Source organism: Elephas maximus, chromosome 12 (assembly GCF_024166365.1).
Source record: "Elephas maximus indicus isolate mEleMax1 chromosome 12, mEleMax1 primary haplotype, whole genome shotgun sequence".
In the NCBI taxonomy this organism is placed as follows: domain Eukaryota; kingdom Metazoa; phylum Chordata; class Mammalia; order Proboscidea; family Elephantidae; genus Elephas; species Elephas maximus.
In genome coordinates, this window is record NC_064830.1 from 26,487,826 (window position 1) to 26,511,716 (window position 23,891).

The following is a 23,891-nucleotide window of genomic DNA, read 5'->3' on the forward strand; positions in this document are numbered from 1 at the left end:
GTGATCTTTTGGAAGCAGGTCTTTAGGCCTTTCTTCCTAGGTGCCTCTGCATGGGCTTGTGAAGGCCAGGCAAACCCCTGTAATGGGCCTCCCAGATACCCCTGGTGGAAGTGTCTCACAGCCACAAATGGTGGAATACCCCTTGTGTAGCCCCATCTCTAACATGTCAACATGGGAGAGGGTTGTCTGCTTTCCTAGGGACAGAGGCTGCCTAGATGGGAGGTGTCCCATGACCTGCTACATGGGAGGTTTCCCATGGTCAGATCACCTGGGCAAGTCTCTCCAAGCAGATGACTCCACATTCTTTCTCAAGCCAGCCAGCTTCTTCCTTGAGCCCCAGATCTTGTGTCTGCCCACCTTTCGACACCTGCTCCAGCCTGAGCTGCACTCCTGAAGCCCTTCATTCTTACTCATGTCAGTAAAGGGCATCACCGAGACTTCACCCTTGATTCTTCTTTCTCTCATTGTGAGTCCCTTTTCTCTTACATCAGCAAGCCCTTGGCCTTTACCTTCTAAATATATCCAAAGTCTTTCCAGTTCTCAGCACCCACCCCCACCAATTCCATCAGAGTCTGAGCCATCACCTCTCATGGATTCCTGCAATAGCCTTCTGTCTCCTCCTGTCCTGCTACGGTCAGTTTTGCATACAACAGAGGACTGATGTTTTCACAAATGTAAACTGGATCATATCATTCCCAGGTTTCAATTCGTTCTTGGAAAATATCTAAACTCCTTACCCTGACCTACAAGACCCTAAATATTTGGCCTCTGCTACCCTCCTGCGTCATTTCTGGATTAAGCTACAGTCATGTACCACAGCCTGCCCCAGGACCTTTACACTTGAACTTTCTGTTTTCTGGAAAGTTCTGCCTCCTCTCCCCATCTTTGTATGATTAGGGCGTTTCTTATCATTTAGGGTTTCAGTTCAGATATGACCTTTCTGATCACCTGATCTAAAGTAGTCATTTCACCCTCAGAGATTAGCTTGCTCGTTATTCATTCCTTGATGTATCTCTCTGCAAGCAGAGACCTGTCTCTCTCGTTCAGAGCTACATTTTCCAGGGTCCTGAACACAGCTCGACAAATATTTGCTTAATGAATGACTGAAGCAGGAATGCTTTGGAAATGATTGCCCTGATCCTTTGGATAACAAAGGTGAAGTGCTCTGCTGCTACCTAAAAGGTTGGGGGTTTGAACCCACCCAGCAGCTTTGTGGGAGAAAGGCTCAGCAATCTGCTTCTCATAAAGATTACAGCCCAGAAAATCTTACGAGGCAGTTCTGCTCTTTCACATGGGGTCGCTATGAATGGGAATTGACTTGATGGCAGCCAACAACCAGGAAGTTGAGAGACTAAGGGGAAATCACAATGATGGCCAACAAGGCTGCCACTTTATGACTGAAGAAACAAAGGCAGAGGGTCAGGAGGGCTAAGGGATGTGTCCAGGTCCCACTGCTCCTGAAGAATAGGGCTGAGATGACAGTGGGTTACAGCTCTGGAAGGTTTCCTGGGCGGGTTTACTAGCCTGCTCCTTACCACTGATTTTGCAAACACCCTCCACTCCTTTAAAAAAAAATTGTCATGGAGTCCATTCTGACTCTACACTCTGGTTTGCACTTGGCTGCTAACTGTAAGGCTGGCGGTTGGAATCCTCTCAGCGGCATCTGCAGAAGAAAGGTTTGGTGATCTACTACTTCCTTCAAATCACCGAACTAAAAAAAAACCAAAAACCAAAAACCAAACCCGTTGCTGTCCAGGCTATTCCGACTCATAGCGACCCTATAGGACAGAGTAGAACTGCCCCATAGAATTTCAAAGGAGCGCCTGGTGGATTCGAACTGCCCACCTTTTGGTTAGCAGCTGTAGCTTTTAACCACTGCACCACCATTGAAAACCCAACATCCGTAAACCAAAAAAAAAAAAAAAAAAACCAAACCCATTGCGGTTGAGTACATTCTGACTCATAGTGACCCTACAGAACTGAGTAGAACCTCCATAGAGTTTCCAAGGAGTGCCGACCTTTTGTTTAGCAGCCAAACTCTTAACCACTATGCCACCAGGGTTTCCCTCCACTCCACCCGAGGCAGTGATATATGTCGACCCAAACTGTTCAAGAAAAGACGTGACTTTGGCCCTGGGAAAGAAAGAAAATAAAAAATACGGCCTAAAGGCCCACACCCATAGGAAAGCGAAGGTAGCCCTTTAATGGTTACTAGATAATAATATTTTTTTATTATTATTTAGTAGATGATTAAGAGCTCGGCTGCTAACCAAAGGGTCCCCAGTTGGAATCCACCAGCCGCTCCTTGGAAGCTCTATGGGGTAGACTCCCTGGGCCATGGTACCAATGTCCCGCATGTGTGATGTGCTTCAGGGAACATGGTACCCATATGGCCCACTCTAAATAAAACTGAAAACAATTTCATGTGCAGCAAGTGCAATGTTTATTTAGTATTTTTTGTGTTATTTTTCGTAAGGTAGTTTATGGCTCAAGTATTACCAGGAAGTGTGACTTCCTGGGACATGGTACTGTGATGTACCACATTTGCCAAATACTTCATGGAACATGGTATCAATGTGGCCTGCCTGCGATTGGCACCCCATTTTTCCAAACAATAAAAAACTACCAACAATGATTCGGCATCCATTCCATTATTGAAAAAACATGTCATCACCAAAAAAAAAAAAAAAATCGCCCACGAAGGGTTTAAGGATGGGCTAGCTGGTGGACCCAAGCCTTCCAGCAAGAGAGGCCCCACAGCAGCGGGCGCCACGGGACCTGAAAGCGGCCCTGTGCTCCGCGCCGCCGCAGCCCCCTGGCGCGGCCCCTCTGGCCCCGCCCCCGGGGTGGGCTGAGCCGGCTGACAGTCGCGCGGCCGGCTTGGTGTTTGCATACAAAGGCGGCCACGCGCGCTCGCCCTGACGCCGGAAGGTGAGTAGATGCTTTTTCCCGCCGCCCCGGAGCCGCTGGCGCCGGCGCCGGCCGCGGGGGGGGCGCCCGGGGAGGGCGGGGGGCAGCCCATCAGTCCGCGGCGAGGAAGGCGCGCCGCGAGGCCGTTCCGAGGCGGAGGCCCCCGGGCCTGACCCGCTGTGACCCTGGAGCCGACTTCTGCCCCGGAGGCCCTTTGAGGAGAAGTGATGGGGGAAGGAGGTGGAGAAACTGGCCGGGCCTCCTGGCTGGCTCCGCGAGTATCCCTGAGGCCTTCCGCTTGGGAGTGCGCCCGGAGCCCACCGCGAGGCCGGCCCCGCTGACCTTGAGCGGCGGGGCGGACTTGGGGGCTTTGTCGCGAAACCCCGAGGACAGCGGGGCGTGCTCCACCCACAGAGGACCAGCACCCTGCAGCGACCAGAATTTTTTTCCTACTGTGCACAGGGCGGAGGGGGGAGGGTTGTTTCATGACCGTCTCCCCAGGGGACTTAGGATTCTTGCCTTGCAGATGAGAAAACTGAGGCTCAGGGAGGTTGACCTATAGGCCCAAGGACACACAGCTTCTTGGGAGGCTGGCTGAGCCCAGATTGGAGTCCCGGTTCTGCCAGGCCTCCGTTTACTTTTCTTGTCGTCTAGTGGTCTGGGTACTGGGAGTGGATGTTAGACCTGGTTAGTTTCTTTAGCTGCTCCTGACAAGTAATTTCACTTTTGGGAAGGCGAGGAAAATAGAGCAGGAGAAATAATGGTTTGGAAATAACTTCAAGTGCCGCATAGCTAGAGCCTGGGTAACTGGCTGGTCAATTTGTGAGGGCAGAAGTTGCTGGAGAAAGCAGCAGTCAACTGTATTTTTTGACGACCAAACAGGAAACTTGAACAAAAATAACTGGCAGTGTTAATTCAGAGTGTTTTTAGAATCCAGCAGTTCCCCACAGTACAGCAGGAATGTTTTGGAAAAGTTGACCTTGTAACAATTTTTTGGGGGGAGGGGGGTATGGTGGTGAAATGTATTGTTTATCTTTTGTTCCATAATTTGAGGTCTTATGAATCAAAGTAAGCAACTGAAGAATGTATAGAGTAATTAAGAAACACACATTTTTTTTTTCCAGAAATTTTGAAAGATCTAAGGATTTGATTTATGGTTTTGTATTTTGATAATGCTTTGTATTTGACAACGTTTATTTTATTATCAAGCATTTTTGTGTTTGGGTGTGTGTTGGAGCTTTTATCCTTGCTCACATGTAAGACCATTGGGAGTTGTCGAGCCAGCTCTGGACAGGAGGCTTGGGTGGGTACTAGTCTTCGTTCTGCCTTAACTTGCTGGGGGAGTCCCTGGGTGCCTCAAACTGTTAATGTGCTGAGCTCCTAACCAAAATGTTGGAGGTTCGAGTTCACCCAGAGACACTTCACCGCCTCAGCAGAAAGGCCTGGTGATATAGTTCTGAAAAATCAGCCATTGAAAACCCTGTGCTGCTCAGTTCTGTGATACATATGGGGTTGCCATGTCTTGGGGTTGACTTGAGGACAACTCATGTGTGGTGTGTGTGTTAACCTGCTGCTGGACCCTGAGCAGGTTCTTTCACCAGCCTCAAACCAAAGCCATTGCTGTCGAGTTGATTCTGACTCATAGCAACCCTATAGGACAGGGTAGAACTGCCCCCATAGGGTTTCCAGGGAGTGCCGGGTGGATTCGAATTGCTGATCTTTCAGTTAGCAGTCGAACTCTTAACCACTACACAACCAGGGTTTCCTTCATCATCCTAGGTTTCAGTTATCAGAAATCTCTCACTTTAGAAAAGAATGGGCTGCATGGGACAAACCTGCTGAGTCTTGTCTTATGGGAGAAAACTTAAGGGCTCAGGTTAGGGACTGAAGGATCTGGCACTGGGAGGGTGGGTCCTGGAAACTGCTGAGGAGCATTGAGTCCTGGATGGCCTTCCCGGTCTGGCTGGAAGGAAGTCTGTAGTCTCTGCTCTTAGCCCAGTTAGCTGTACTCAGGCCCTGGACCAAACAGAAGGCCAAAGGAGGGGCAAGAGATGGAAAGATATTTCAGAAGAAGGACTTGAGGCCACAATGGCCTGAGAGGCCCTGAGGCTTAGTGCAAAGAACTTGAGTTTTGTAGTTATACTGACCTTGATTAAAATCTTAGTTTTGTCACTTAAAACTGTATGTTGAACAATGATGAATACCTGAAATATCTCACAACATGGGCAAATCTGGAGAGCATTATGCTAAGTGAAGTCAGTCACGAAAGGACATATTGTATGAGACCACTATTATAAGAACTCAAGGAAAGGTTTACACACAGAAAAAAGCAGTCTTTGATGGTTACGAGAGTAGGGAGGGAGGAGGAGGGGAAATCACTAACTAGAGAGTAGACAAGTATCAACTTCAGTGAAGGGAAGGACAACACACACTACAGGGGAAGTCAGCACAACCGGACCAGAGCGAAAGCAAAGAAGTTTCCTAGACACATCCAAACACTTTGAGGGACAGAATAGCTGGGGCTGGGGCCTGGGGACCATGGTTTCGGGGGACGTCTAGGTCAATTGGCATAACAAAGTTTATAAAGAAAATGTTCTACATTCCACTTTGGTGAGTAAGAGTCTGTGGTCTTAAAAGCTTGCAGGCAGCCATCTAAGATACATCAATTGGTCCCATCCCACCCGGAGCAAAGGGGAATGAAGAAAACCAAAGACACAAGGAAAATACTAGCCCAAAGGACTAAAGGACCAAATGAACCAGATACTCCACCAGCCTGAGACCAGAAGAACTAGATAGTGCCCAGCTACCACCAGTGATCTGACAGGGAATACAACAGAGAGTCCCGGACAGAGCAGGAGAAAAATGTAGAAGAGAATTAAATTCAGATAAAAAGACCAGGCTTAATGGCCTGACAGATACTGGAGAATCTGGACACTGTGGCCCCTGGACCCTCTGTTAACTCCGAACTCAAACCATTCCCGGAGCCCACTTTTCAGACAAATGTTAGACAGGCCTATAAAACAAAAAATACACGTGAGGAGTATTCTTCTTAGTTCAATCAAATGTATGAGACCAAATGGGCGGCTCCTGTCCAAAACAGGAGGAGCAGGCAGGAAGGGGCAGGAGCTGGATGAATGGACACAGGGAACGTGGAGTGGAAAGGGGGAGCGTGCTGTCACATTGTGGGGATTGCAACCAATGTCGTAAAACAATGTAGTATAAATTTTTGAATGAGAAGTTAACTTGAGCTGTAAACTTTCACCTAAAGCACAATTAAAAAAGGAGGGGGGGAACTGTATGTTGTTATCATCCAGTCCATTCCAACTCCAATCACGGAGACCCCACGTGTGCAGAGTAGAACCGTGCGCTGTAGGGTTTTCAAGGCTGTGACTTTTTGGAAACAGCCAGGCCTGGCACCTTTGGGTGGATTTGAACTGCCAACCTTTTGGCTAGCAGCCAATTGCTTATCTGTTAACTTGGGGCAAAAGACAAATTCTCTGAGCCTTTGTTTCTTCATATGTGAAATGAGATAATTATGCCCATTCACAAGACTAATGTAAAAAGTAAATAAGTTATGTGGAGCACCCCAGACATAACGTGGGCTCCGTGGTAATTGTTATTATTTTAATTGAGAAACACAGTGTGCCAGTGGGGGAGGGGCTATTTGTAGGGTTGGACAGCCCTGTCTAATGCTGGCCCTACCTGTTACTGCTTTTTGACTGTGAGTTAGCCTTTGCTGGATCTTATCCTTTCTGGGTTCAAGGTCTAAAAGGTACCGAATGAGATAAGTTGATCTGGGCAAGTGTGCTTCTGGGTGAGGGTACTGGTAACTTGTTCCAGGAAAGAGCAGTCAGGGGCAGGGGAATGGAGTGGGTTGTCAAGGGGGCTTTTGGAGCATTTTGAGAGACACCTAGGAGTAGTGATCCGGTCACAACGCTGAGGCTGGTAGTTTGACCTGCTGTTTGCACTTGAGCTTCCTCAGTCATAACTGGAGCGTGGGATTATGGAACTACTCAGAGGTACTTACGAGGACATCCTCTGCAGTAGAATGTGAGGCCATGATGAGTTATCGCACACTGTCAGTTTTGGGGCACATTTCCTCACCAAGTTCCCTGTGAAGTGTGAAGTCATATTTTTACCCTTTTTTGAACCCTGGTCCAATTTATTATGTAATAAGCCCATTCACTTAAAATCAGGCTGGGGGTGGGGTGGGGGGAGTAGAGCAAAGCCCTAAGCAAGTCCTTCAATGATTTTGTTAGTTACTGTCAAGTTGATTCTGACCCATGGCGACCCCGTGTGTGCAGAGTAGAACTGTTCCATATGGTTTTCAAGCCTGGGAACTTTTGGAAGCAGATTGTCAAGCCTGTCTTCCGTGGTGCCTCTGGGTGGGTTTGAACCACCAACCTTTTGGCTGGTCATCAAGCACTTAACCTCTTGTGCTACCCAAGGACTCTTCAATGATTTTACAAATTCTTAATTTATAAAAGGCTCCAGGAGTTTTTGTGTTAGCAATTTCTGAAATGTTTGCTTTCTAAACTGTGAGAGGAGAACCTAGAGGGTGAGGGGCTGAGCCCCTGCTTTTGTGCCTGGCAGCAGGTCCAGTTCAAGGGGACACACATTGGCCTGGGTGCCTTGATTAGTGAGTCTCTGCCTTTGATGGGAACGATGAATCTGTCAACTTGGGAGGTGCACAGAAGACCGCATTTGACTCTGGGTCTGGTAAGAGAAAAAGGGGTTGGGAATATGCCCTGCCCTCCCTCCTTTCCTGTGCACACCTTCCTCTTTCTACTTCTTCCTCTTCTTGTGGTCAACAAACAAGAGTTCTACAGCAGCTGGGTGCTGGGAGTGGGGGCGGGCTCTGTCATGGTGGATTATTTTGAGGAATTATTTTGGTTTTCTCTTTGTTGAGAGCTCTGGGTTTAGGTAGAGGCCAATATATTGCAGAATGAAGGCTGTGGCCCACTGGTCTTAACATCAGTAGGTTGACAAACATGTCTTTTTTTTTTTTTGGACAAAGATTTTCAATGAAATAGAATAGAAAAGAAAATAACAGTATATTAAACCAATCTTTAGTTACGTATTGTTTTGTAAAACTTATTTTAGCCTGCGTGTCCCTGTGCCCGCACACATGCGTTCACATGGGGGGTGGGCCCAGAGCCTGAGTCTGACCAGGTTGAGCGTCTTGAGTGCTGGCTGCAAGGAGTCAGGGAGCCTGGCTGGCACTTAGACATTGCCACCTTCCTGAAGGTCTCTTGTGAAAGGTCTTTCTGCCCTCAGCAGAATAGCGGGATTTACATGTGGGTACTGGTTTACCGGAGCCCTAGTGGTGCAGTGGTTAAGAGCTCGGCTGCTAACCAAAGGGTCTGCAGTTCGAGTTCACCAGCCGCTCCTTAGAAACCCAGTGGGGCAGTTCTGCTCTGTTCTATAGGGTCATTATGAGTTGGAATCAACTCAACGGCAAAGGGTTTGGTTTATTTTTAGTTACTGGATTGCAAAGGAGACCTGGTGCCGCAGTCGCTAAAGTGCCCAACCGCTAAGTGAAAGGTCGGCGTTTCAAACCCACCAGCTGCTCCACTCAATAAAGACATGACAATCTGCTCCTATAAAGATTGCAGTCTTGGAAACCTTATGGGGCAGTTCTACCCTGCCCTGTAGGGTCGCTGTGAGTCAGAATTGACTCAATGGTAATGGGGTTAACTGGGCTGCAACATGAAATATTTTTCTTGTTGTGGGTCCTGGTCAAAAATTAAAAAAAAAAAAAATTGAATTTGTCCTTGTAGAATACTAAGATCACTCTTTGAGAGTATTTCATTGATTGTCACATTTTAATGTATCTGAAATCAGTGTCTCTTACACGTGTAGGCATGTTTTATAGGCTGTGTATTTTTTTCTTTCTTGGTATATTAGATAATGATGTGACTTAGCATCATAATGACTTAGAATCTTTAAGTGTATCCAAAAGCAGCCATAGTAGTAAGCAGGTGGCTGGAGCTGGCTGTTGACACACATAGATTTTTTTTTTTCCTTGATTCCTTTCATCCTAGTTCCAATGGACAGGACTGGGTTTCACTCATCTGGTTTTTCATTAGCAATGGATATAACCAACCAGCCTGCCCGTTGGCCATCGAGTTGATTCTAACTTATAGCCACCATGTAGGACAGAGTAGAACTGCCTCATAGGGTTTCCAAGGAGTGGCTGGTGGATTTGACCTGCTGACCTTTTGATTAACAGCCAAGATCTTAACCACCGTGCCACCAGGGCTCCGTTTGCTCCTGAGTGGCATGTACTTTGAGTTGGTTCACAAAGTTGACCACAGACCCTGCAGTTGAGATGCACCAGTTTGCTGACTGCTCTGGGACACAACAAGCACTCTTATACCTGTGGGCCTTTGTTACCCAGAAGGTCCTGCTTGTCTCTTTCCCTCTATCTCCTTATACGCATGTACCCTCTCTCTTCTTGGTGAAGTCTTCCTCTGCATTCATGGATCTCACCAGGCAATACATCTTTGATTTACAAAGACCAGGGGCAAGCCACTAGGGTCATAGGATGATGGTAGACCACAGCCCACTAAGTTATATTATCTCCTGCTAGGCAGAACTCTTGAGCATCCAGGAGGTATTTAGCCTTCTCCTCATTGCTGGGGAGGACAAAAGGATCATAAAAAAAAAAAAAAAGGATCATGTAGAAGTAGAAATGGATCTTACAGAAGTAGAAGTGGCAAAAGCAGGGCATACTTTTTTTTTGACTAAGACACAGATTTGGACAGATGGCTCTTACAGGTGTGTAACGAAAGGATGCTAGATGAGTGTGTCAGTGGGTTTTCTAAGGAAACAAAATGTCCTGTCCTCAGTAAGTTAAATAATTAAGAGCCAAGGAACCCGAGGCTATACCTTGGGCTGTTTTTACAAGCACAGTTGACTGTGTTTTAGATGTCTCCATCCCTCTACTGTTCAGACCTTTTGTGCCCATTGGCACGGACCTGGGAACACTGATCACATGGGATTATGATGTCCGGGAGTTGCAAAATCTCAAAGCTGGAGGAACTGAGAACTCACCCATCTGACCTTCCTACCAAAGCAGGACTCCTCCCCAACATCCCCCTTGGAGTACAGCAGTTTCAATGATGGGGTGCCCCTGAGATTAAGGGGACCAAAGTTTTCTGTCCCTCATCTAGTTCTCTAAGTCATTAAAAATTGATACTAAAGTAGTATATGCACATGTAAAAAACAAAGACACAAACAAAATGATACCACGGATGTATTTATGATAAAGAATAAAAGTCTCCTCCCCTCCTCTAGGCCTGATCCCCAGGGGTGATCACTGTGAACTTTTTTTGGTATGTAAATCCTCCCAGACTCTCTTTTTTGGGTGTGTGTGCTTATCAGAATGTATGTAAATGAACTTAAAAGTGGATTCATATTATAAACATTTTATACCTTTCTCACTCAATATATATATCTTTTCCTGTTAGTGTTTATGGAGCTTCTCTTCTCATTTTCTTAACAGTCTTATAATATTCTGTTATAGGGTAGAGTCCGTTATATGTTCCATTGTATGGTCCATGATTTATCTAACCAGATCCGATTGATAGTTACTCATTTCTAATTTTCCCTATTACAAGCCAAGCTTCGGTTAACATCTTTGCACATAGATCTTTTGTATTTGTAGGGTAAATTCTTAGCAGTAGAATTGCTGGGGTTTACTAGTATGTGTAAAAAGCCATAGATACTGCTAGAATGCTTATACTAATTTATTGCCCCACCAGTAGTGAGAGTGTTTCTCCTACTGTCACCAATCCTGGTTTTTTTTTTTTTTTTTTTTGAAATGCTCTGATTTTTGACCATCTGAAAGGTCACTTTTGATTTGCAGAGGCACCTTGGAAGACAGGCCTGGCAGTCTGCTTCCAAAAGGTCACAGCCAAAAAAACCCTATGGAGCAGTTTTATTTTGCACATATGGGGTCGCCATGAATTGGGGTTGACTTTACGGCAACTAATGACAACAAGAAATTATGAATGGGGTTGAATATCTTCTTGTATGTCATTGACCAGATGTATTTCTTTTTCTGTGAACTCTGCATGTTTTACTACTGAATTGTTCCGAGACCATCTTGAACAGACCTTAATAATATTCTAAAAGTGGCTGGTGTTAGTAAAAATTGTGAAATTATTGAAAGCTGTTGCAGGGATTTTGAATTTTGGCAGTAGTTCCAAGAAAGCAGAATTTCTTGGCAATCTGTGAAGTCTGGAGAAGTCTGTCAATTTTAGACCAACTGCTGATTTTTCTAACGTAACAACTAGGCCAGAAGTCATGAGACCGCCATTGCTTCATCTTGACAAAGTGTTGCCTGCTTTTTTTTTTGATACGTATCAGCGTGTATGTAAATAGAATTCTTAAAAAAATGGGATCAGATTATACATATTTTGTATCTTTTTTCACTCAGTGTGTGTCTTTTCATATTAATATTCATGGAACTACCTTTCACTCTCATTTTCTTTGGAGTGTCATAATATTCTATTAAAATGGTATATTCTATCATATATTCCACTATGTGGTCTATAATTTGTCTAACCAGAATCCTATTGATAGTTTTTTCTAATTTTCCCATTTACAGTCAAAGCTACAATTAGTGTTTTTGCACACAGATCTTTTTGTATTTGTTCTGGGAGCATGCAAGATTGGGTTAACTAATGCTTTTGAGCATCTACTGTGTGGCAGGTGTTGTACAGATTAGTTTAACTATGTGAGCTCCCTCCCATGCTGAAGGAACTTAAAGGGCTCTTCTGTGCCCATTCTCTGCTTCCTCATTGTGTGGAGGTTTCCTGGGCTCCCGCTTTCCTAACTTGTTCCTGCAGGGTAATAACAGTGCCGTTGCTTCCTGGACACACTCTCTACACCCTCGTTCCTGGAGCTGACACTCTCCTTCCTCTGGCTCTGAAGCTGAAATTCCAGGAGCTGTGTATTTATCTGACCTGTTTAATTCAGCAAGGGCTTTGATGGGAGGCCCCCAGTGCCAGCTGTTTTAGCTGCCTCGTCACTGTTGTCAGGAAGTATTGATCTGGCTTGCAGACTTTATTAAAGCATCCCAAGCTTTTCTAGTGAATTTTATTTTGGTCAAGAGTGTTTCTGAGTGCTAAGAAAGTTCACCAGTTCCCCCGGGGGTGTTGATGGACTTTTGTATAAGAAGCTTCTCGAAGCTCTCTCTTCAGGACAGATTAACTCACTGGATGAAGTATCTGGTGGACTCACTGAGCCTAGAATTGGCAGATGGGGCACTGACTTGCCTAAAAGTATGCCTTCTAGTCAGTAGCAGGGTGAAGGATTGAACCCAGGTATCTTGACTTTGATCTGGCATTCCATTTCCTGCATCATGCTGCTTCTAACTCATCTTTCCTTTTTTGTCATTTGTGTGTAACTTACCGTCTTTAACAGCTGTGATAAATATCATTCCACAGTGCACTGAAAAAAGTCCTCATCTTTGGCTTTAATATAAATCACAATAGGAAAAGAGTGTTACTTATAGACCAATTTCATTTCCATGCAAGTCTTATTAGTCATTATTGTGGATTGAATTGTGTTCCCCAAAAAGATATGCAGCATGTCTAAACCCCTGGACTGTGAATGTGACCCTGTTTGGAAATAGGGTCTTTGAAGATGGTGTCAGTTAACATGAGGTCATACTGGAGTAGGGTGGGTCTTAGTCCCATCTGAGTGGTGTCCTTATGAAACAAGAAGAGGGACACCAAGAGACAGAGGAAGAAGTGAAGACATATCTACACTCCAAGGAATGCCTCGGGCTACCAGAAGCTGAAAGAGGCAAGAAAGGATCTTCCTCCTGGAGACTTCAGAGAGAAGATAGCCCTGCTGAAACCCTGAATTCAGGCTTCTAGCATCCAGAACTGTGAGAGAATACATCTCTGTTGTTTAAAGCCACCTGCTTTGTGGCACTTTGTTACACAGCCCTAGGAAACGAGTATAATCATGATCCCATTTTTGGAATTTCTTAGAAATCTTCTCTCTCTCTCTTTTTTAATGCTTTGGATGAAAACCAAACCTTATCTCATAAGCCTCCACAGCAAATGTGATCTTGGTTAATGCCGGTAGCAGCCTGATGTTTACTTCTTGACTCAGTGCTGGTCAGACCTCAGATTTGGACACAGATTGAGACACAGTCTGGAATGTGTTCAAAGGAGAGCAGCCAAGGGTGGTGAGTGAGAGGACCCGAATCAGCCCTGTAAAGCATGGCTGCAGAGCCAACAGGGCCTACCCTAGGGAGGAAGGTGCAAGGGGCAGTTGCAGAGCTGTCTTGAGATGGCTGAAGGGGGCCACTAGGAGAATGGCACATGAGATTCGCTCCCTGGGCTTCAGCGGACCTGTGGGGAGGTGTGGGGTGAAGCCTCAGAGAGGCGGATTTTGAATACACTTGAGGAGGAACAGTCCTTACTAAAAAAGCCAAGTGGCTTAAATACTTCTAGGGATGGGTTCTCACTCTCCCAAGGTGAATTCTTCACTTTTGTGAGAAATTATAAATGGATATCGATAACTGGGTCAGTTAAGGTATAAGGCTTGAAGCATCTCAAGGGCAGGTATTGATCTTACCTGAGTTCCTAACCCAGAGCCAGCAGAGCTGGTGTTCATGTAATCGCTACCGCATAAAGGGAGGAATGGAAGTGTAGGAAGGGTTATGTCTTAGTTGCTCACCTGCCATCAGAGATAACTTTTAGAACTTTCAAGGTAGATAGGGGTAAAAAGCTAGAGGGAGAGACTGTGTCCTTGAGCATTTAAGTGAAATCACTTTGCCCTTTTTCTTCATTATCTCAAAAATAACCAGAGTTGGAAGGCCCTTAGGAATTTTCTCTGACTTTTAGAGCTGGAGAGGACTGAGCTGGTGGCAGGGCTCAGCCCTGGGTCCATGTCCCTGGCCCAAGCACCATCTGTTACCCCCTCGGTGCCACCTGGAGACTGGCGTTGCTGACCTGCTGCTCCTGAGTAAGCACAGTCATACCTCTGAAGCAAAGAGACCGAAACCAAATGCTGGCTGAGGAAAAGGACATAATACTCCTAAAATGTACTACAATATTTGTCTCACCATTCATTTGAGAACTGAATGTATTTTCATATACTAAGCATTATACCTTCTGAAGTATAAAATTTAAGGTATATATATGTGTGCTGCCTACATATGTGAATTAGAATGTCTAGACATGCAGAAGGTTTTGGAGGACTGTCATGGTGATGGTTATAGTGTAGACTTACCTAGATGTCATTCCTGCATCTGCCCCTTTCCTGTATTGGGACCTGCAGCAAGTTATTTAAATTCTACCTCTCAGTTTCCTTCCCTGCAAAATAGGAAAGCTGTATCCCTTGCATTATCATGATAAACAAGTAAAAACAAATTAGCTTATTATTACCATCATCATCTCAACAGTGTTACCAAACTAATGATCTATAAAAATGGACAGTGGATTTAAAGGGTATTAAAGGCAAGCATCACACTAGTTCACTGTTATTATCATCTTTACCTAGTGTTGCCAGTGGAAACCCTCGTGGCATAGTGGTTAAGAGCTACGGCTGCTAACCAAAAGGTCAGCAGTTTAACTCCATGAGGTGCTCCTTGGAAACTCTATGGGGCAGTTCTTCTCTGTCCTGTAGTGTCGCTATGAGTTGGAATCGACTCGACAGCAGCGGGTTTTAGTGTTGCCAGTAAACTTAAGAGATATTTAGACGTCTCTCCAGTGTGCTCATTTAAACAAAGTTGTTTGGTAGGTTGGGGCTCCACAGTCAAATTTATCAGCGTGTTTTGGACTGGCCCTATGTGAACAGCAGCAGTCCATCAGCTGGTTCCATATCTGGGTGCTGTAATAATTCTGCTGTTAACAGGAGCACAAATGAGTGAGCCCCACCCTGGCCTGATGTTGGGCTGGTTTTTGAATCTATAAGCTTCCTTCCTGTCCCTCGCACCCAGACTCTGCTGGCGTCCCCTAAGTGTGTGCCATGAGTGTTGATGGAACCAGCAGAAGACAAGCTTCCTCTGTACGTGCAGGGGCAGTGGCTTTGTGGCCGGCTCTGCCCAGGAAGTGATGAATCATTCTGAGGAGCGGAAAGTGCTGAGGTAATCTTTAGATCGCAGACTGAGTAAAGGGGGTGTTTTGACCTTCTCTTTTTTAGCCCTATAGGGGTGAAAGGGGAGGGTTTTTTTTTCCTACCTCTATTTTCTTTTTTTTTTAATTTTATTTATTGTCCTTTAGATGAAGGTTTACAGAGCAAATTAGTTTCTCATTAAACTATTAATACACGTATTATTTTGTGACATTGTTTGCCAACCCTGTAACGTGTCAACACCCTCCCCTTCTCCATCTCAGGTTCCCCAACTTCCATTTGTCCAGCTTTCCTGTCCCCTCCTGCCTTCTTGTCCCTGCCCCTGGGCTGGCGTGCCGTTTAATCTTGTATACATGGTTGAGCCACGTGTACTGTTTTATGGGCCTGTCTAATCTTTGGCTGAAGGTGAACCTCAGGAGTGACTATAGTACTGAGTTAAAAGAATGTTCAGGGGCCATACTCTTGGGGTTTCTCTAGTCCCTGTCGGACTAGTAAGCCTGATCTTTTTTTTTTTTTGAGTTTGAGTTTTGTTCTGCATTTTCTCCAGCTCTGTCTGGGACCCTCTAATGTGATCCCTGTCAGAGCAGTCAGTGGTGGTAGCCAGGCACCAGCTAGTAGTCTGGTGGAGGCTATGGTAGTTGTGGTCCATTAGTCCTTTGAACTTATCTTTCCCTTGTATCTTTGGTTTTCTTCATTCTCTGAGAGGGAAGCTTTTGAATTATGGAATTTCAATATACCTTCTAAGAGGCCTTGAGAAGGGAGAACTGATGAGTGTGAAGAGTTTTGAAAACATCATATCCAGAGCCAGCCACTGAATCTTACTTCTCTAGTCAATTACCGTCTTAGTTATCTAGTGCTGCCATAACAGAAATACCACAAGTGGATGGCTTTAGCAAAGAAAAATGGATTCTCTCACAGTCTAGGAGGCTAGAAGTCCGAATTCAGGGTGCCACCTCCAGGGGAAAGCTTTCTTACTCTGTCAGCTCTGGAGGAAGGTCCCCGTCATCAATATTCCCCTGCTCTAGGAGCTTCTCAGTGCAGGGACCCAGGGTCCAAAGCCTGCGCACTGCTGGCTCTTGTTTCTTGATGGTATGAGGTCCCCATGTCTCTCTGTTCACTTCTCTATTTTATATCTAAGAAGGGATGAGCTAATTTTGTAGATGAGTTCTGCCTCAACATAACTGCCACTGATTCCACCTCATTAATATCATAGAGATAGGATTTACAACACATAGGAAAATCACATTAGATGACAAAACGGTGGACAGTCACATGATACTGGAAATTATGGCCTAGCCAAATTGACACATATTTTGGGGGGACACAGTTCAATCCATGACGCTTACTAAGGAAGGTACTAACAGTATAAGTAAAATTTACAGTATGCTTTCCAGAGGCAAATACCCATTCAAATTCATCATCTCGCTTAACAGTCACACCGTCAGCAGGTTAGGCTTGGTTAGGGGACTGCCTGGGCTCATGTGCGAGTAGCTAATAAATGCTGAGAAAGACAATCAAATCCAGAACTTCTGACCCCAAATTTTATGCAATTTCTATTTTTCAGACTCTTTACCCTTTGCCTTTCATGGCCTATTTGTTGGCAAAAAATTTCTTATGTGTTTGCAGTGAATTTCGTTTGCAACATTTATGAGCTTTATGTTTCTGATTCTGCCATTCAGAGTCACCCAGCAGATCACTAAAGGCTTTCGCATCAAAACTCAGATGAGGACAGATACTTCTCTCTGAATCCTTGTTTATTTTCTGGTGTCCACTGCCAGAACACCCGTTGTTTCTTGCCTGCTTCTGACTTGTACTCTATTACCTGGGGCTCTAGTGCCGAGGGGTAGAAGGAATGGACCTGGTGGGACACCTGTGACCTGAGCTACTCCTGAAGCACTCAGGGCTGTAAAATAAGGAAGGTGGATTAAATGAGCTCCAGTGATGTGCAAATGGCATTCCCCTAGTCTGTAATCAGGGTTGCCTTTATTTGGGTGACTTTTAACTTTTAATTACAGTTTATGATGATCTCTATAGCACTGAACATCCTGTAAACATGTGCCAAGTTTTGTGACCTTGTAACTATATGATTATGATTTGTTTTGCTAAAATCATACTAAGATGTTTCTTAACTGGGCCTTGTCCATTTCTACCAGCTTTATCCACTCGAGATGGAGGAGGCAGCATTGTGCAAAGGAAAACGGGGGAGGCTTGGGGTCTGTTTTGTTTCTTAGGGCAACCATAACAAAGTACCACAAACTGGGTGGCTTATAAGAACAAATTTATTGGCTCACAGTTCTAGTGGCTATGAGTCTGAATTAAGGGACTCAGCAGGGCCATGTTGTCCCTGTCTACCCTGTAGGGGAGATCTTTGTCTCTTCCAGCTTCTAGTAGCCCCACGAGTTTCTTGGGGTTCCTTGGCTTATAGATGAATCTTCACCCGGCTGTCTTTCCTGTCTGTCTCTGTCTCTGTGTACCTTCTCTTCTTTCATAAGGACAGCAGTCATATAGGTGTAGTCAGCTCACGTTAACTGATAACATCTTCAAAGACCCTGTTTCTAAATAAGGTCACATTTGTAGGTACCAGGGGTTAGGACTGCAACTTATCTTTTTTGGGAGACACAATTCAGCCCACAACAGATTCTAACCAGGGCTTCTGCCTTAACCTTGCCACCAGCTAGTCATGCTACACTGACCACCACCTAACCTTGGTGCTCCTGGCTCCTCCTCAGAAGTGGGGTAATAACACTAATCCTGATTACTTTGCGGGATTAGTTAAATTTGTATCAGAGGAGATCACATATGTGAAAAAGCTTTGTACCTTGTAGAATGCTATCCAAATGTAACATGGAGGCTTGCATGGCCTTTACTTAGGATTTAATTAATGGTAACGTGTTAAGTTTGATGTGATGCTGAACAGTTTTCAGTGCAGCTTCTAGACTAAGACAGACTAGGAAGAAAGACCTGGTGATCTACTTCCAAAAGATAAGCCAGTGAAAACCCTCTGGGTCACAGTGGTCCAATCCCCTTGTGCACAGAATTGCTATGAGTTGGGGGCTAACTCGATGGTAGCTAACAACAACAACAACATGTTAAATATTTTGAATATAAACATGATGGGCACTGGGAACGATCTGAAGGCTTTGATATCCACCCTGGCTTTGCAACCCCATCTAAGTCTTTCATGTAACTATTACTTTATCCTTACCTATTCTCTCTGGAGTTCTTAGGTGTTCTGTTCTGCCATCAGGCAGGAGACATTCTCAACTAGGCTACATCCGCAAATCCCCCGAGAGCCTCACAAAAACAAGGATCATTCTCAAGGGGTTATGATGACAAACACAAATTTAACATCAGACAAGCAGCAGGTCTCTGAGCGACCGAAATTCTATTTCGTTCTGGATATCCTTTCCAAGATGAATACAAGATTAGCCTCTGCTGAAATTTGAGATAGTTGTATAATTTGTTTTCTGAAATTCTTTCTCGTTTGCTTCTAACACATTTCCTCATTTTTCTTTTTGTGGTGACCTGTCAACTCATTCCTCATTAAAACTCCAGAGGATTGCACATGTCCTTGTGGCCTGTGACACTCTGACTCAGAGTTTCTAGGACCCAGCCCTTAAGGCTGTGCCCCCAATAAATGGGAACAGCCCCCTCCCCTCCAACACACACACACACAAATCCACAACCTTCCATTGTACATTCTATCCTTGGTTTTCCACAAACAGTCATCAGTAGTAAATAAACACTTGTTCCACAGTCCTTCACTCGAGGGCATACATTTGTTTATGATGTTTTAAGAGTAGGACAAATACAGCTTTGATTGTACATCTGCTACTTCCATTGTACCAATAGAAAAGCGTTCTCAATCAATATAGCATTTTCAGTTTTGGAAGACTGTCACCATGCAGATTTAATTTAATTCAACCATTCTAGAAGTACTTAGCTTCATAAACAAATATATAAGATGAGACTCTTGGCAAATGTTGAAGAATGTAGTCAAAGACAATGTGGAAAGTAGTTAAAGAAACCGTGACCACGGATAACTGCATACATCTCCTGGGTCCCTGTGATGTGCCAGGTACCATGTAGGGGCTGGGCGCCCAGACATGAGCAAACTCTTATCCTTGACCTTAAGGACGGCAGGTTAACATGATGGACATATGTCTGCTCAGCCACGTGGTGATTGATAAAAGCTAATATTTATCAAGCAACTACCCTGGGTGGGGAGTAATGCCATTGACTGAGCTTGGAGCACTGAGGAGGAAGTTGTTTGCAAAATACCGAGTCGTTTTGGGCATGTTTATGAAGGAGGTGTATCATGGACATCCAGGCTCAGACACTGAGGAGGAGATTGGAAATAGAGTCAGGGGTGATTGTAGAATTCTTGTGGGACACATAGTTGTTAAAGAGAAGAAGCGGTAGCAGGAAGAAAGAAAAGTAAAAATCAAAAGATCTACCAGAAAAGATGATTATGAGAGTTGTGTTTATTGTTGAGACAGTTTTTTTTAAATTGTGCCTTACATGAAGGTTTACAGAACAAACTAGCTTCTCATTAAACAGGTAGTACACATATTGTTTTATGATATTGGTTAACAACCCCACGACATGTCAAAACTCTCCCTTCTCGACCTTGGGTTCCCCATTACCAGCTTTCCTGTCCCCGCCTGCCTTCTAGTCCTTACCCTGGGCTGGTGTGCCCCTTTAGTCTTGTGTTGTTTTATGGGCCTGTCTAACCTTTGGATGGTGAACCTCAGGAGTGACTTCATTACTGAGCTAAAAGGATATCTGGGGGCCGTACTAGTGGGGTTTCTCCAGTCTCTGTCAGGCCAGTAAGTCTGGAATTTTTTTGTGAGTTAGAATTTTGATCTGCATTTTTCTCCAGCTCTGTCTGGGACCCTCTGTTGTAATCCCTGTGTTGAGATATAGTTTTGTCTTAATTTTGGCACTTGTTATGGTGAGGTTTTGTTCATCCTCGCATCCGGATCTTCCAGTCTTCAAGGAGGAGAGGAGGGAAACAGCATGCATTTAGACGTTGCCCACTATGCTGTCATGTTATTTCCAAGGAGTAAACCCACAATATTAAAATAAAGAAACGATTATTTCCTAGTTAACGTGGCTTAAATCACGTTCTAGTTGAGAGAACTAGAAAGGGAATTAAAATCACTTTCATCCACTTGCATCATAAATGAGCAGAACAACTGATTCCTGAGATGATGATGGAGGGCCTAGGCCTGAAATAGCTTGGATTCCCATATTTAGTTTTAATAATTGATGCTCTTAAAATTGAACATACTCTTACAAATGTTGTAAATAGAATCCCAAGTGGAAATATACTTTTGGAGTTTTATGTTCCTCGGCGTATCACCTCTTTGGGTCTAATATAAGTGCTGTAGTAGTTGCTAACCTAGATAAGAATATCTAGAAAGATGATATTCCCATTCCAATGGGATGTAATAACCTCAGAAAATTTTGTATTATTGCAGTAGGTCAAGCTAGAAAGTGCCATATGTGTGTGTGTGTATATAAAAAATTTTTTTTTTTTTTTTTTTTATATATACACACTAAAAAACCTGTTGCCATCGAGTTGATTCTGGCTCATAGCGACCCTATAGGTCAGAGTAGAACTGCCCCCTAGGGTTTCCAAGGAACGGCTGGTGGATTCGAACTGCTGACCTTTTGGTTAGCAGAGGAGCTCTTAACCATTATGTCACCAGGGCTCCATATATATATATATATATAAAATATATAATACATATATACATAAAATAGCATATACATGTAAAATATGCTCTGAAAATCCACAGCACAACTTAGAGAATTATAGTTTTGCCAACGGGTTTGTGAGAGGTTTGGCCCTGCTCTCCTTCAAAACCTTTTGAACTAAGGATTGTGCAGTCCTGTTTCAAGTGGTAAATGAAACCCGAGCAGGTGAAGCAGCTGTTGCCTGCCAAATTTTGAGATTAAAATCAGTAGATTTAAAAGTAATTTGGTATGGGGCGAATGAATAGCAGGCGTCTCAGAGCAGTTCAACTGAACATTTAAGCATTTTGTTTTATTCCTTACAGATTTACTTTTCTTTTGTTACTTTTGAGGTAATTAAGATGTTTTCTTCTTCAAAACCAATGTTTCCCTCACTGCCTGGTCCCGCGTCTCGGTGAACACCAGGAAACTGAAAACCATGTCGGTAATACGATTAATGGTTCTTGCATAGGGAGGTGAACTCATCTTGAGCTGGCTTGTCTAACTTATTATGTTCAGGTAAATCAAGTTACCTTCTTCCTTGAGCCTTTTACTTCAGATATAACTGAAGGAAGTGAAACTTGGGAAATTAGACCCAGGTGGTTTAGTCTTGTATTCTTTAAATATTTGCTAAGCATTTATTTAGAAGGAGCCTGCAGTAAGGACAGAAGAACAGATGAAGAGGAGCCCTGGTTGCCCCAAACTTACTTGCACCACTCAGCCAAACAGGTGTCTGCTGGTGACAGTCCCTTGTTCCCGTGTGCAAGGCGCTGTAGCATGTCTCTTGGGAGTGGCATTTCCTCCTCTACCCCAAGCTATTTTTCAAAAAAGTTTAAAACGTTTTTTATTCAATTGTGGTCAATATATAGATAACAAAACACTTGCCATTTAAGCAGTCTTTACATACACAGTTCAGCGACATTAAATATGTTTATCGTGTTGTTCAGTCATCACCGTTCTTAATTTTTTCCATCACTCTTAACAGAGGCTCAGTGTCCCCTAAGCATTGTGTCTTCCCTTCCCTCTCAAATAATTTTTTTTTTTTTTAATCAGTAATATTCATCTCCTTGAAAGGAGTTTCTGGTTAATTGTATTCTCCATTTTTAAAAAAACATTTCAGTGATGCTTTTGAATCTGAGTGATACTTGAGACCACTTTAGGAGATTGTTGAGATTTGCCGTGTTTGGCCTGCTACATGTGTTAGGATTAGGGGCCAGTGAAGAGTCTAATGATGTCTGGCCTGGAGCAAGAGGCACCCTATAAGTAAGGGAACAGGAGTAGCAAGGCTTGAGACCGAAGAACTGAACCAGTGGTTGCCTTGCTTCTCAGATAGGGGTTTGGACAGCTCACTGTGGGGTGCAAGGGGTAGTAATATGAGAACCCCAAGGGAAGGAAGGAACTCAGTGGCAGAGAAACATCTGGGCAGCACTGGGGCTCAGCACCAGGATGTGGCATGGGTCTGCTCCCAATACTGGCTGCCTCCCAGGGTAGGGCAGAGGCTGGAAGGAGCTAGGCAGGGAATCAGAGCTCTGCCCAAAGGTGTGGTGGGTTTTGGAAGGCAAACCAACACCTGTGCTAATGCCCATCCATGTGCTTTGGGCACAGCTGGCGACGCTTAGCAGGGAGAGGCTGTAGCTCAGTGGGCGCTTCAGGGCTTGTCCAGGGCACTCTGTGTGGGGGGTGGAGCACTGACAAACTAATTCCTGACTCAGTTTACCATTGGGGAAGGGGCTCCTAATAAGCTGTCAGCCTTGATCCTCATTGGCAAAGTTGAATCTACAACCTGGAGGTCAGAGGCAGAATGGAGTTGAGGATTGATCATAGATTTAAGACCCAGGCCCACCTGATTGTTTAAATCTCAACTTTGTTACTTATTAGATAGACGAACTTGGGCAAGTCGTTCGTGTCTCTGTAAAATGGAATAAACCCAGTATGCCTAGCAGAGTTGATCCTGTACGTGGAAACTACTGAGTTTTCGAAGCCACAGCTGGACAGGACTGTGAAAGGCAAGGACTGACTTCCTGGCCTTTCACAGAGATCATGTTGGGGACCAGAGGAGATAAAGTTGGATGTGTGTGGGGAACACATTTGGGAGAAGTCCTTGATTACTGAGCTGGGATGTTTGTCATTTACATAAAGGGAGTATTTTTGAAACTGGAGAATGAAAGAATCAAATAGTGTTTTGGGGTCCAGTCAGGTTTCATTCAGAATTATTTGAGAGTGAAATTATTTTCAAGGGGAAGTGGTAGTTCAGTGGTAGAATTCTCACCTTTTGCATGGGAGTCCCTGGTTTGATTCCTAGCCAGTGCACCTCATGAGCAGCCACCACCTGGCAGTGGAGGCTTTCGTGTTGCTATGATGCTGAACAGGTGTCCGTGAAGCTTTCAGACTAAGATAGGCTAGGAAGAAAGGCCTGAGGTCCACTTCTAAAAATCAGCCAATGAAAACTGTGTATCACAGCAGCCTGATCCCCAGTCGATCATGGGGATGGCACAGGACTGGGCAGTGTTGTGCGTGGAGTCTCCATGAGTCAGGGGCTGACTCAATAGCAGCTAACAAGAAGATTATTGTCTAGGCATTGTTGTGACACTGGCTTGGTTTATACACCTCGGAGTTCAGCTGGGAGAATGCTCACATTGTGGGTGTGCTTATTCCATGGTACCATTTCTCTCTGGGGTGAGAAGTAGGGGCATGACCTCTTTTGCCCAATCCTAGGCTAGATGAGAAACTCCTTCTGGTGTGAGTGCTAGCTAGGCCTTTTGACTTGTGGTGACCAGAAGATAGGAGAAGAGACCCTTTGCTGTATTTAATCTTTTGTGCTAATGTTCACCCCCAAACCTGGGAATTATCCTTCATTTCTCTATTTCCTTTGCCCCTTCATCTACAATCCATCATCAGTTCTGTCTAAACTGGATTCTGAATCCATCCACTTCTCTCTGTTGCCACAGTTATGGGCCTGATCTCAGCCACCATTGTCCCTTGGCAGTTTGACTGTGGTAGCCAACAGCTTCTCCTCCTGCCTCCCTCCCTGCAGGCCCTTTCTATACAACAGCTGGAGCGCTTTTGTGAAGAATCAAATTGGATCATGTTCCTTAAGGCCCATGCTTAGAACCCTTCAGGGGCTTCCCATGTGGTGAGTAAAC

General features: G+C 44.5%; 1 protein-coding gene across 3 annotated transcripts in view; it reads left to right on the forward strand.

Annotated features, from left to right (window-relative positions):
- The first annotated feature begins 2,842 nt into the window (after nucleotides 1-2,842).
- LPIN1 (lipin 1) overlaps nucleotides 2,843-23,891 on the forward strand; it is a 94,574-nt gene continuing 73,525 nt past the window's right edge. The window contains exon 1 of one of the 3 annotated variants that reach the window (XM_049902682.1): nucleotides 2,843-2,931. Coding sequence is in view for 1 of the 3 variants with exons in the window: in XM_049902680.1 (XP_049758637.1) it covers nucleotides 7,567-7,629 (63 nt within the window). In the remaining 2 variants the exon portion in view is untranslated. Of the gene's footprint in view, nucleotides 2,932-5,296; nucleotides 7,630-15,066; nucleotides 23,882-23,891 lie in introns of those variants that run through there. The other 2 variants (XM_049902680.1, XM_049902683.1) reach the window with 2 other exon arrangements.